The sequence below is a fragment of the Coregonus lavaretus genome (assembly GCF_964263955.1).
Source record: "Coregonus lavaretus genome assembly, chromosome: 8".
NCBI lineage: Eukaryota > Metazoa > Chordata > Actinopteri > Salmoniformes > Salmonidae > Coregonus > Coregonus lavaretus.
Window position 1 is genome coordinate 37,915,959 of NC_139995.1, and position 13,552 is coordinate 37,929,510.

General features: G+C 42.2%; 1 protein-coding gene across 2 annotated transcripts; it reads right to left on the minus strand.

Moving 5' to 3' along the window:
• Positions 1-2,613: 2,613 nt before the first annotated feature.
• LOC311133614 (large ribosomal subunit protein uL10-like) lies at positions 2,614-6,608 on the minus strand. 2 transcript variants are annotated; one of them, XM_084167134.1, is made up of 8 exons: positions 6,585-6,608; positions 5,970-6,078; positions 5,459-5,634; positions 5,079-5,166; positions 4,433-4,579; positions 3,825-4,010; positions 3,196-3,336; positions 2,614-2,852 (listed from the first exon to the last, which is right to left on the minus strand). In XM_084167134.1, the coding sequence occupies exons 2-8, from the start codon at positions 6,021-6,023 to the stop codon at positions 2,697-2,699; spliced, it is 948 nt and encodes a 315-aa protein (XP_084023260.1). In that variant the 5' UTR covers positions 6,024-6,078; positions 6,585-6,608; the 3' UTR covers positions 2,614-2,696. The 2 variants fall into 2 exon arrangements, with proteins under 2 accessions (XP_084023260.1, XP_084023259.1); XM_084167133.1 differs by having other exon boundaries at positions 6,580-6,605.
• Positions 6,609-13,552: the final 6,944 nt, after the last annotated feature.

Genomic DNA, 13,552 nt, shown 5'->3' on the forward strand with positions numbered 1-13,552 from the left:
GTGTCTTCCCTTACTCTCGCTGTTCCACAACTCTTGCTATTTGTTTTTAACCACTGTTCTTATTAAACCCTTGGCTTCTGTTTTACAATTCCAGAGCCTGCTTGGCAATAACATCCACCTCCTCTTCCACTCTACTCCCACATGAGCTGGTACCCAGAGGAACATCACAAATATCCCCATCTGTTTCACCCTCCACAAGCACTGCAAAACCGCATACTATATGATACATCCTGTCTGCTCTGAGACGCAAATTAATTTAAGCTCATCAGTGCTGCACAGGTGTCAAAGCAGATTACTACCCCGTCTGGCCACACCTCCTCCACCCACTCTGCAGCCAATAGTATGGCCAACAACTCCATTGTGTAAACAGATCAATGATCTGTTGCTCTTTGTCACTGCCACCTTAAACTCAGGAACACTAAAAGCTGCACCTGTCCTCCCTGTTTTAGGGTCCTTATATACATCTGTGAATATATTAAAGAAAGCATATTATTGTGTTCTCTTACAACTGAATCTACTCCTTCCTCAACATCTCTAACCCTCTCTAGCAACCCTAGATCTATCACTGGCTGAGGGAGAAACCAAGGGGCTAGGAGAACAACCGAGGGGTTCAAATAAGTGCATTATACACACCTCCACACGTGCAGGACAGAGGTAATCTAGTCTAGTTTCTGAACTTGATTAATCCTCTGCCACAAATGTATAATCTATGCAATCGCAAGTCTACCAAAGGGCATTTGTTTATTTCTTTACTCATTGACATCTACAGTGCCTTCGGAAAGTATTCAGACCCCTTCACTTTTTCCACATTTTGTTAAGTTACAGCCTTATACTAAAATTGATTAAATGAAACAATTTCCTTAGCAATCTACACACAATACCCCATAATGACAAAGCGAAAACAGGTTTTTAGAAATGTTTGCTAATTTATTGAAAACAAAAAACTGAAATACCATATTTACAAAAAGTATTCAGACCCTTTGCTATGAGACTCGAAATTGAGCTCAGGTGCATCCTGTTTCCATTGATCATCCTTGAGATGTTTCTACAACTTGATTGGAGTCCACCTGTGGTAAATTGAATTGATTGGACATGATTTGGAAAGGCACACGCCTGTCTATATAAGGTCCCACAGTTGACAGTGCATGTTAGAGCAAAAACCAAGACATGAGGTTGAAGGAATTGTCCGTAGAGCTCCGAGACCGGATTGTGTCAAGGCACAGATCTGGGGAAGGGTACCAAAACATTTCTGCAGCATTGAAGGTCCCCAAGAACATAGTGGCCTCCATCAATCTTAAATGGAAGAACTTTGGAACCACCAAGACTCTTCCTAGAGCTGTCCGCCCAGCCAAACTGAGAAATCGGGGGAGAAGGGCCTTGATCAGAGAGGTGCCCAAGAACCCGATGGTCACTGACAGAGCTCTAGAGTTCCTCTGTGGAGATGGGAGAACCTTCCAGGACAACCATCTCTGCACCACTCCACCAATTAGGCATTTATGGTAGAGTGGACAAACGGAAGCCACTCCTCAGTAAAAGGCACGACAGCCCGCTTGGAGTTTGCCAAAAGGAACCTAAAGGACTCTCAGACCATGAGAAACAAGATTCTCTGGTCTGATGAAACCAAGATGGAACTCTTTCACCTGAATACCAAGCGTCACGTCTGGAGAAAACCTGGCACCATCCCTACGGTGAACCATGGTGGTGACAGCATCATGCTGTTGGAATGTTTTTCAGTGGCAGGGACTGGGAGACTAGTCAGGATCGAGGCAAAGAACAGAGATCCTTAATGAAAACCTTCTCCAGAGCGCTCAGGACCGCAGACTGGGGCAACGGTTTACCTTCCAATAGGACAACGACCCTAAGCACACAGCCAAGACAACGCAGAAGTGGCTTCGGGACAAGTCTCTGAATGTCCTTGAGTGGCCCAGCCAGAGGCCAGACTTGAACCCGAGCGAACATCTCTGGAGACCTGAAAATAGCTGTGCAGCAACGCTCCCCATCCAACCTAACAGTTTGAGAGGATCTGCAGAGAATGGGAGAAACTCCCCAAATACAGTTGCGCCACGCTCGTAGTGTCATACCCAAGAAGACAAGGCTATAATCGCTGCTTCAACAAAGCAAAGGGTCTGAATACTTTATGTAAATGTGAGTTTGTTAATAAATTAGCAAAAATGTCAAACCAGTTTTTGCTTTGTCATTATGGGGTAGTGTGTAAATTGATGAAAAACGCAATTTTCTCCATTTTAGAATAAGGCTGAAACGTAACAAAATGTGGAAAAAGTCAAGGGGTCTGAATACTTTCCAAAAGCACTGTATATTCTTGGTAGTTTCCATATTGTCAAGCATTTTGTCCTCCATGGCCAAAGGAAAATTTAAGTAGCGAACAGTCGCAAACTCATCTTTGCTTTGTCACAGGTTGCAAACTTGCCTGCCTTTCGTGTCAGGATACTCAGAAGAGGTATGGTCTCCACAAAAAGTTTTTATTTTACTGCATATTGAATAGTCTGACCTGACAAGAACCTCATTCACATGTTCCATACCAATTAGGTTGTGGCCCAAAACCTGACTTTAAATACACTCAGCCAACTGGCTAAAATATGAACACAAAGGTGGTTTGATTTTTCTGGAGGTTTTTATTACATTCAATGATATTCTTGAATTTGGTCAGCAACCATAAGAGCAGAGTTGGTTGCCTTCTAGTCGAATAGGCCGAAGCCCATGTCGTCGTCAGAGCCCTCCTCAGACTCCTCCTTGGCCTCCACCTTAGCGGCGGCCGGGGCAGCAGCAGTCTCGGCCACAGCCACAGGAGCAGCAACAGCGAAGGCAGTGGGGTCAGCCAGGTAAGCTTTCACCTGGGAAAAGAGGGGGTAGAGAAGCAATGTTAACTAAAATGTAGAACTCTATGGATATAACGTGCCAATGGATGACCTGGTGTCAGACATTGTGGCCCATTCCAGAATCAAACTGTGGCCCCTTTTCCCTATGTAGATGTTACAACCAAGGATTTGACAGGCATAAGTGATGTGGTGAACATTCCTCAACTAGAGGGCAAGGTGGCGCTACAACCATATTACTTATACAATTCTTTGACTTACAGCAACATCCTGGGGGCTAGGTTGTGTGTGGACTGGGCCAGCACTTGGTCAGTCATCCATTTCAATACTATGTGGTCCAAATGGGGGTGGGACGACATACCTTTTCTGCCAAGGGGAAGGAGTAGTCAGTCTCCACGGCAACAGCCAGGACTCTCTTGTATCCGTTGATGATGGTGTGGGGGATGGAGGCCAGAGTGGGGTATCCGATCTCAAGACACACACTGGCGATGTTCCTCACACCCTGAAAGACAACAAGTTGTGGTCAGGACAGGCATGACAGCAACTTTCAGCTTTTCACTCAAGTGTGAATGTTCCAATACATATTTAATAAATTTGTGTCTGAAACCAAGCGTCCCTGTCAGCTGTGGGATGCAGACAGACAGGGATAGTAGGAAACTAGTTGATGTGTGCAGGGGGAACGACAGAGCAGCACCGAACAAGCTGCACTGTAACTTATCCTGCTTCCTCAAAAGCTAAAAGAGAATAAGTTCCTGAACTTGACAGCTAGACTGTTGTAGTCCTCTTCAATGGATCATTTTCACTTGTTTTTAGAACATTACATATGGAGACAAGACTAAGGAAGAAGGGGAAACGAATTAAGACTTAATAGGACAGTACTACATTTTAGTCCGTTTCATTTACTATTCAAGGCTTCAATAATAATAATAATAAACTGGTTTTGAGTCATGGACTCAAAGTATCTTTACAAGGCAGTGTGCGCTTCCTCACCTCCAGGAACCTGGCGTGCAGAGCATCCTCGGTAATGTCGAGCACCTCAGGGCTATAGACACTACCGTTATCATACACCTGCTGGATGAGCAGACCGAAGGAGAAGGGCGAGATGTTCAACATGTTGAGCAGCGTGGCCTCACTGGCTCCCACCTTGTCTCCAGGCTTGATGAGCATCACATCGCTCTGTAGGGAGAAATTAAGGGTTCAGACCATTAGTCTACAGTTTTTCATTTTCAGAAAAGCCCCATTGTTTTCTAGAGAAGAAAACATTACAATACTAATCCTACACAAATCAGAACTTGTGTATTATACGCAACATAGCCTAGCAACATCAATCGGGAAACCCTTCTCAGACAAATGCCTCGATGTCTTCAACTGTAAAGACACACTGCTCCGGGGAGCTGAACCCAGAGACACAGAACGTGACACTGACCCAGCTACCCCAGAGACAGACTATGTCCCGTTCCGACTCGTCATCGTCTCATCACTGAAGAACCTCTTATTTAGAGGGTGACTGAATGTAATTCCACCATCTCATTAGTCTAAAGTAGAGCTCACTAAGCATAGACTGGCTGAGGACTTAAAACTGCAGTCACCACACTCACCAGGATTTCAATGGTTCCTCTGGAGATCTTGGTGGTGATGCCCAGGGCCTGGAAGAAGGAGGTCTTCTCAGGACCAAGCCCAGTGTTCTGGGCTGGCACAGTCACGTCACAGGGGGCAATAGCGCCGGCACGGGCAGCAGCTGGCACCTGAGAGTTAGAGGTTTGAGGTTAGGGGGCAATCCAGCTATGGCTCCCATTCAAACAAAAGAGCAGAGTCCATGGATACATCCCAAATGATGCAGCCCATGAGACTGAGCAAAATCAACAGGAAATTGTGTCTGAGACCAAGCGTCCCTGTCAGCCGTGGGATGCAGACAGACAGGAATAGTAGGAAACTAGTTTATGTGTGCAGGGGGAACGACAGAGCAGTACTGAACAAGCCGCACTGTAACTTATCCTGCATCGTTATTTCATATTTTTAAGCAAACTCCAAAAACAGGATTCTACATCAAGGGCTATACCGTCTATTACAAAATAATAACATTGTATGTGTTCCAAATGGCACCCTATCCCCTATATAGTGCCCTGGTCAAAAGTAGTGCTCTATAAAGCAAATAGGGTGATATTTGGGACCCCACCCCAAGTTGACAATTCAACCATAAGACCAGAGGTTCCAACAAAGGGCCTGGTTAGAAAGAACATCCACCTTGTTGGCCAGCAGCATATCCCGGATCTCAGCCAGGTCCTCCTTGGTGAAGACGAAGCCCACATTTCCTTTGATGTGGGGCAGCAACCTGTGAAGACAGTAACAATGTCAACATTGCACATAAAACCGCAAATGATACACAAATAGCAAAACTGAGAAAAAGAGTGTCTGAGACCAAGTGTCCTTGTAAGCCATGGGATGCAGACAGACAGGAATAGTAGGAAACAAGTTGGTGTGCAGGGGGAACGACAGAACAGAACTGAACAAGCTACACTGTAAATTATTCTGCTTTGCAAATAGCCAAATCAGTGGTCATTAGATGTAGATTTTTACATTTTCACCAAGAAATTCAGGCCAAAATGTGTTTGTTCGAAACGTACTTCTCCAGGGCAGGATTGTTCTCCAGGTGGCCACGGATGGCTTTGCGCATCATGGTGTTTTTACCCATGAGCACCACAGCCTTCCCACGCAGAGAGAGACGAATGGCCTGCATCTGCTTTGAGCCCACATTGTCTGCGCCCACAATGAAGCATTTGGGGTAATCATCCAGCAGTTGCTGCAAAGAAAAGCAAAAGTTAGTCAAACAACCAGCTCTAAATTCACTGTTTGAGGAAATGTAAACCCTCTACCATCGGATAAGCAAGACTATGCAACATATTTTCAGTTAGTTACTGTGCAAAAGTGTCTGAGACCAAGCGTCCCTGTCAGCTGTGGGATGCAGACAGGCAGGGATAGTAGGAAACTAGTTGATGTGTGCAGGGGGAACGACAGAGCAGTACTGCACAAGCTGCACTGTAACTTATCCTGCTTTGTAAGTAGCCAATCATAAGATGGGGTTCTATACTTCCAAGCATCATTGTTTTCAAATTCAAAAGTGGTATGTCAACCTACGATGATCTTCATGAAATAGTTGGACTTCCACGTGGTCCTGTCTTCCCTCGGCATCTTTGCAGTGCTTCGAAGGATCGCTTAAACAGCTGGTTTAAAGACAGTATATTATCTAAGGAAAATTAAATGTGATTTTAGACATGCAGCAGGTTCAAATCAATAACACCGATCAGTAACTAGCAACATAGTAACTATAGCCATCTAACTGGCACAGTCACTGACCCGGCACTAGCTTCCAAGCAATAGCGGTTACACGGCAAAAAAATATCTTTAGCAACTAGCTGACATTATAGCAAAGTGTATACCGTTTCTCTATAGCTAGTTCCGACTTATATACGTAAGTGGCTTTATGATTAACCGGTATATTGGTAACAAGTTAGATAAAATGTTATAGAAATAATGGTCGCACGTGGCGGTAATCACAGGCAGTGCCGAATAGGCCGCACAGACAAAATACAATACAAACTAAGAATAAGTAATCATAATTATATTTTTATATTAGCATAGTACTGTAGTTTATTGTAATATACAAATAATTTTTCAACCAATCCAGCAAAACACATTTTAACGCGTAATCCTACAAGGAAAACTCAAGCCCATGAAAATCCCTTACCTCACCGTCAGGACGTGTGAAAGAAAGAGAACGACACAGGAAGCGAAGAAGTCATATACAGCGCAAACATTTCTTCTTCTTCTGCTGTGGATTTTATATGGTGGTTGGCATCCAACTTTAAGGTGCATTACCGCCACCAACTGGACTGGAGTGTGGACCAGAGACAGTGAAGGTCTAAATCCTACCCAATAATCTCGTCTCCCTAAGGAAACGAAATACATAATGAAATACTACATCCCCTGAAGATTTCTGCAGCAGTTAACTTAATCCTGGCTCTTCAACCCCATTACTCCTCAAATCTAATAACAATCGCTCCCTTTCTCTCACATATTTCTGGCACTGAAATAGAACATGGTCCACTGTCTCCATCTCCTCCTGACAATGATCACACCTCCCAGTCGGTTGTTTCCCCACCACTTTCAATGCCTTGTGTGTCCCAGTCTCAGCCTTTCCAGACTACACTTTCCTCCCTTCTCTCTCAGCCTGAGGACTACCTGCCCACACCTTTTCCTGGATCTTATGCAGGTGTCTTCCCTTACTCTCCCTGTTTTTCTTTACTGATTGACAATTCCATCTCAACATTAGGATGTTTAAGAGTCTGCTTGGCAGTAATATCCACTTCCTCATTCCCCTCTACTCCCACATGAGCTGGTACCCAGAGGAACATCACAAATACCCCCATCTGTTTCACCCTATACAAACACTGCAAAACCTCATACAATACATCCTGTCTGCTCTGAGACACACATTAATTTAAACTCATCAGTGCTGCACAGGACTCAGAGCAGATTACCTCGACTAACCGGTGCCCCCACACATTGACTCGGTACAGGTACCCTCTGTATATAGCCCCGCTATTGTTATTTTTACTGCTGTTCTTTAATTATTTGTAACTTTTATTTTGTATTATTTTATATTGTATATTTTTTTGATTTTTTTTTTGTATTCGTTCTTAAAACTGCATTGTTGGTTAAGGGCTTGTAAGTAAGCATTTCACTGTAAGGTCTACACCTGTTGTATTCGGTGCATGTGACAAATAACATTTGATTTGAGATGACTACCCTGTCTGGCCACACCTCCTCCACCCACTCTGCAGCCAATAGTATGGCCAACAACTCCATTGTGTAAACAGATCAATGATCGGTTTCTCTTTTGGTCACTGCCACCTTAAACTCAGGAACACTAAAAGCTGCTCCTGTCCTCCCTGTTTTAGGGTCCTTAGATCCATCTGTGAATATATTCAAGAAAGCATAGTATTGTGTTCTTAAATGTTCACTTACAACTGAATCTACTCCTTCCTCAACACCTTCCTTCCTTATCCTCTCAAGCAACCCTAGATCTATCATTGGTTGAGGGAGAACACAAGGTGGGATAGCAGGAAGGGGCTAAACTCCCTCCCAAACAACCCCATCTCTCTTGCCATGCAATTGCCTATCCACCCAAAGCTTGTATTCAGAGTTTGTTCATGTTCCCAGCACTCTAGGATCACCTTTTTTGTAGGATGTGTAACCTTATGTCCTTGTAGGTTGACCCAATATGTCATGGCTAGCTGTTGTCTTAACTTTAACGGCATCTCTCTCAACCACCGGGGAGGTCCTGAGTGCTCCACAACATATTCTTAGGGCTTGGGCCTGGATAACATCTAGCTTTTTTAAAGATGTCAGAGCTGCTGATCCATATGCTATACTTCCATAATCCATTGATGACCTTAACAGCGCTATACATCTCATTTTCAACGCCATTCTATCTGCCCCCCACTCCATTCCTGACAAGCAACGCATCACATTCAATATTTTCTTTCCTTTGACAACTACTCTGTTGCCATTCGAGTGTCAAACCAGACCCCCAGAAACCTAAACCCTCCCAACCTATCCAGAGTCCTTCCATACAACTTCAAGTAGATTTCCTCCCCAACCTTCCCTCTAGAAAAAACACTGTCTGTTTTCTCAACTGAAAACTTGAAGCCCCACCCGAGGGACCACTGCTCTACTTCACTAATCTCTTCTTTAACCCTTCTGGCTGTTGGGTAATATTTCTCCCCCTCTTCCACAGCGCTCCATCATCCGCAAACAACGACCTCCCAATATCAGGTTACAGCACAAACAGCCAATCACAATCTATTACGACTACTCTTGTCCACAGACATTATTGGCCACCATCTGAGTCAATCATTTGTCGGTTGCAGTCTCTGGGTGCGTTCGTTTTATGCCCCTGTCCACACCAGCAGTGCACTACCGGAGCGGAGCCAGCAGGGAATGCAGATTAATGGTGACGGGAGTTTGTCAAGATCAAAAGAAAAATAGATGGCGCAAATTATAAAATAAAACTAAAAGACCCATCCATACCCATCTGCTTATAGTCTAAGCTCTGAGCATTCATTGTGTGTGTCTTGTGTAGTTGAGGCAAAAACAATGACAGTGTCAGAAATAAAATATGTATTTATTGGCATCAATCACATTTAATTAAAACGTATCAGCAATCAGGTAACATGTAGCCAGCCCAGAAAACATGACAACAAAGGTACATGGGGAAATAAAAAATTTGAGAGGAAAAGGAAAATAGTTCCCGTCAGATAAATTAAGGAGATCAAATGATTAAAACAAAAAAAGGCTAACTTTCCAAAAAAAGGCAGAGAGTAGACTCCCTAACCAGACAGGTTGCCTCCCACATAGGTCTGGGATTTCCGAGACTACAGAGAGCAGAGAACTAAAGCAAATACATGTATGCAATAGCATAAATTAAATGTAGATAAAAAAACAATTACAATCCCTGATAACTTACATAGGGTGTAAATAGTTTTTGAAGGGCCTAGAGATACGCCAAAGCAAACATGCCCTCAAGCCTCTCTTTAAAGGGGCCCAGTTCCATTCCAACATTTAGGCTGGTGCCTAAACCTGAGGCCATAGCCACCATCAAGGAATCTACTCTTTCCAGTAATTTGAGGAACTCGTTCAATGTTGAAGTGTAACTGTCCAGGACTAGATTCAGGCACTCTGGCAGCACATACACCGGTTTTCATGGTCTATGCTTCCGGTCTCCAAAGCACGGCTATAAAGGCTACCAGAGTGATATTTCACTGAGCTTATTTCACAGAGCTTGATACATTATTTGGCACACTAACTTGATCATTCACTGAAAAATTTAGGATTTACTGTCTTAGAAAGAGAGCCCGTCAATAAGAAGTACTATTCACCCTACTTCTGTTACACCTCAATCTATACATTGCAAAATCCAAAATTAATTTAGAATATTACATTAGCAGCATTTCCTCAACCAGGCTAGGTGAAATGCCTCTGTGGATTCATCACGTTCATGTCAACACAGTTGCACTACTAGAGAAGCTCAAGGAATCTATGGCACAGCAAGGCTGAAAGTGCTTAAAACCCTACGTCTCAGGGGGTTGAAGAAACCAAACCTTTCCAAACACATCAGAAATGGCATCCCAGCCTGAGGGCAGACCCAAAATGTCAGTCACCCAATAGCAACATGTAGTAATTTTACAGCAACGAGTACACACTTTAAATCTGCCGACTATACTGTGCTGCGAGGCCATCCTCATTGTTTGCCCCTCTAAGTTATTTGCACCTCTTTTGCTGACCCCCAAAACTCAGAGGTGCATCTCAAGTCTAAAATGGCTTCTTCATTTACACTTCACTGTAAGCTATTGGCTGGGTGACAGCAATATTAAGGTTGTATTCCAGGTGTTTGCTTTCGCCTGTCCAGTACTTTCACATCAGTGCATATGGAGGAAAATAGATGAGGAGAGGAAGCCACTTTAATTGTTTGAGATGCAACCCAGGACACTGGCTGGTGCAGCCATTGTTGTTCAGCGACATAATGGCTTCACCAATCCGATCGCAGCAAGGACTTGGAAGTCCACCATATACAGAGAGCTCCAAAAATATTGGGACAGTGAAACATTTTTGGTTGTTTTGGCTCTGTACTCCAGCACTCTATTTGAATTGATATGATGACTGAGGCTAAAGTGAAGACTGTCAGCTTTAATTTTAGGATATTCCTAGCATGCAATGATTACATCAAGCATGTGACTCCACAAACTTGTTGGATGCATTTGCTGTTTGTTTAGGTTGTGTTATTTACCATCAATTTCAATTGGGCACAAAATAATGTATTGTGTCATTTTGGAGGTACTTTTATTGTAAATAAGGATTGAATGATTCTAAACACTACTACATTAATGTGGATGCTAACATGATTACGTTTAATCCTGAATGAATCGTGAATAATGAGTGAGAAAGTTAGACGCACAAATATCATACCTCCAATACATGCTAACCCCTCTGTTATTATATATATATATATATATATATATATATATATATATATATATATATTTTTTTTGTTGTCATTTAGCAGACGCTCTTATCCAGAGCGACTTACAGGAGCAATTAGGGTTAAGTGCCTTGCTCAAGGGCACATCGACAGATTTTTCACCCAGTCGGCTTGGGGATTAGAACAGGCGACCTTTCGGTTACTGGCACAACGCTCTTAACCACTAAGCTACCTTCCGCCCCTAATAATGGTGAGAAGTTATCATTTTTTGGGGGTATGATATTTATGGTTCTAACTTTCTCACTCATCATTATTAACAATTCATTCAGGATTATCCATAATCATGTTAGCATCCACATTAATGTAGATGTGTTTAGAAACATATTCTATTTACAATAAAAGTGACTCCAAAATGACACTGTAATTGATGACATTTTTGCATGCTAGGAAAATGGGACCAAATATTAAACTTTTGACTGCTTTAATACACAAGTGAATTTGTCCCAATACTTTCGGACTATGAACAAAAAAAAGTGCTGTAATTTCTAAACGGTTCACCCGATATGGATTAAAATGCCCTCAATTTAAAGTCTGTACTTTAACATCATAGTGATTGTAGCATTTCAAATCCAAAGAGCTGGAGTACAGAGCTAAAACAACAAATGTGTCACTGTCCCAATACTTTTGGAGCTCACTGTAACTCAGTGTTAAATACATTGCATTGAAAATTTGGCATTAGCACAAATATCTTAATTCTTTCAAAGTGTTTAGAAATGAAAATGAAATATATATATATATACACATACACACCACACCCAATGTGCCAAGGGATGACAACTGGTGTGGAAACCATTTAAAATGAATTAGCAAAAAAATTTGTAAAGTTAAAATCCCTTCTTCACAATGACTCAAATATGAAACATTACAAGGTCACTTGAATTTTTCTTTACAGTGGATGATTAAATAAGTAAATCAATTACAAACATAAAAAACAAAACGCTCAAACCTGCCCCATTGCAGTGATTTGAGATCAGTTAACAAAGAGATCTAGGTGCCATTATTGACTGGGGGTCAGGGTTGGGTAGGTTACTTTCTAAATGTAATCCATTACATGTCCAAAATTGTAATCAGTAATGTAATTTTTGGATTACCCAAACTGCGTAACGTAATCTGATTAGGCCTCCTTTCACCTATTTTTGGATTACATTCCCCTTAAAAAAGGTCCAATGCAGCAGCTGTTATCTCAATATCAAATAATTTTAGGGTAACGATTAAATACCTTATTGTGATTGTTTTCAATTCAAATGATCAAAAAGAAACCAAAATAGCTTCTTAGCAAAGAGCAATTTCTCAAGCAAGAATTTTCCTAGGACTGTTAGGGAGTGGTCTGAGTAGGGAGGGGAAAACTGAAAACTAGCTGGTATTGGCAGAGATGTTTTGTACCCTAAAAAGGTATCACAGTATTATTCCAACCTCAGTGTGGAAAAATATATAAAACAGAAGAAAATCACGTTTTTGACTGCACTAGGCCTTTAAGAGGCATTAGAAGTAGACAAAAAGGATCCATCAGATGCATTTGGTGTATCATCATAGTAGTCTCAGACCTGTGCTCAGACTCGCTCAGGTGAAACAAGCTTAAACTTGTGGCTTTTTACAATAGTTTTACTGGTAATGCAACTGATCAGTTACTCTCCTACCCTGATAGGTGTGCGTCCCAAATGGTCCCCATATACCTATATAGTGCACTTATTTTGACCAGAGCCCTATGGGCCCTGGTCAAAAGCAGTACACTTTATAGGGAATAGGGTGCCATTTGGTAATCAGTTCAGGTACTGATTCCAGATCAGTGTGTGTCCAGATTACCATGTGACTGAGGACATCACAGGAACCCAGGGTTGTTCACAAAAGGTTTTGGGGATGACATGGCTCTCAAGTCCATTAGAAATGGCCCTGTTGCCTGAAACCCAACTACGCGTGCGCGCGTGTATATATATATATATATATATATATATATTTATTAGGGTCCATATCTATGCCCATAGAGCCAGCTCTTTGCATATCAGTGTGAGCTAAAGAGTGACAACACTACGCCATGTCACTAAACCAAATTTTGCTCAAATTTTGTGATTGTATTAGCAATTGGCAGCAAATACATTAAAAGGACCAAGCCTATCTGTATTACTTTGTCTTTAAGTAACTGTGGGAAAACACACACATTGTCAGTAGCTAAATTTACAGCAAAACATTGCCCCAAGAAATGCACTCCCCATTCACTCTGAATTAATTCATTTTAAGACTTGGATAAATGTGTGTGCTGTTTCAAATCAACATGCTCCAGTATTTTCCTCATAGAAAGAGAGAAGCCTTGCCTGGTTACACCAGACTGAAGAACACTGTGCTCTGTTTGGTTGCCAGGCTAAGTAAGAGATGCCTCCCTACCCAAAGCTAATGGAAAGAGAGGGATGAGCAGAGTTCCTACGAGATCAAAAGAGGTGCGGTACCCACAACTCACCCAAACACCCCCACCCTCTGTCCACATAAAGGGCAAGACAATATTCAAATGTACGTTCTTTTGAAATCAGATTCACATGAATGAGAATTCATATGAGAATCGGTGAAGCAAAGACTGATGTACTAAAAATAGAAATGGAGAGTCCATAGCACAAAAAGAGCAGTAGTC

What these genes read in the sequence shown, in the direction of transcription:
- LOC311133614 (XM_084167134.1), bottom strand. Translation starts at nt 6,023, where the DNA reads ATGCCGAGGGAAGACAGGACCACGTGGAAGTCCAACTATTTCATGAAG. An exon ending in ATATGCTGCTGGCCAACAAG is followed by an intron (nt 4,580 to 5,078) that starts GTGGATGTTCTT and finishes TCTAACTCTCAG; the next exon opens with GTGCCAGCTGCTGCCCGTGC. An exon ending in CCTTCCCCTTGGCAGAAAAG is followed by an intron (nt 2,853 to 3,195) that starts GTATGTCGTCCC and finishes CTCTTTTCCCAG; the next exon opens with GTGAAAGCTTACCTGGCTGA.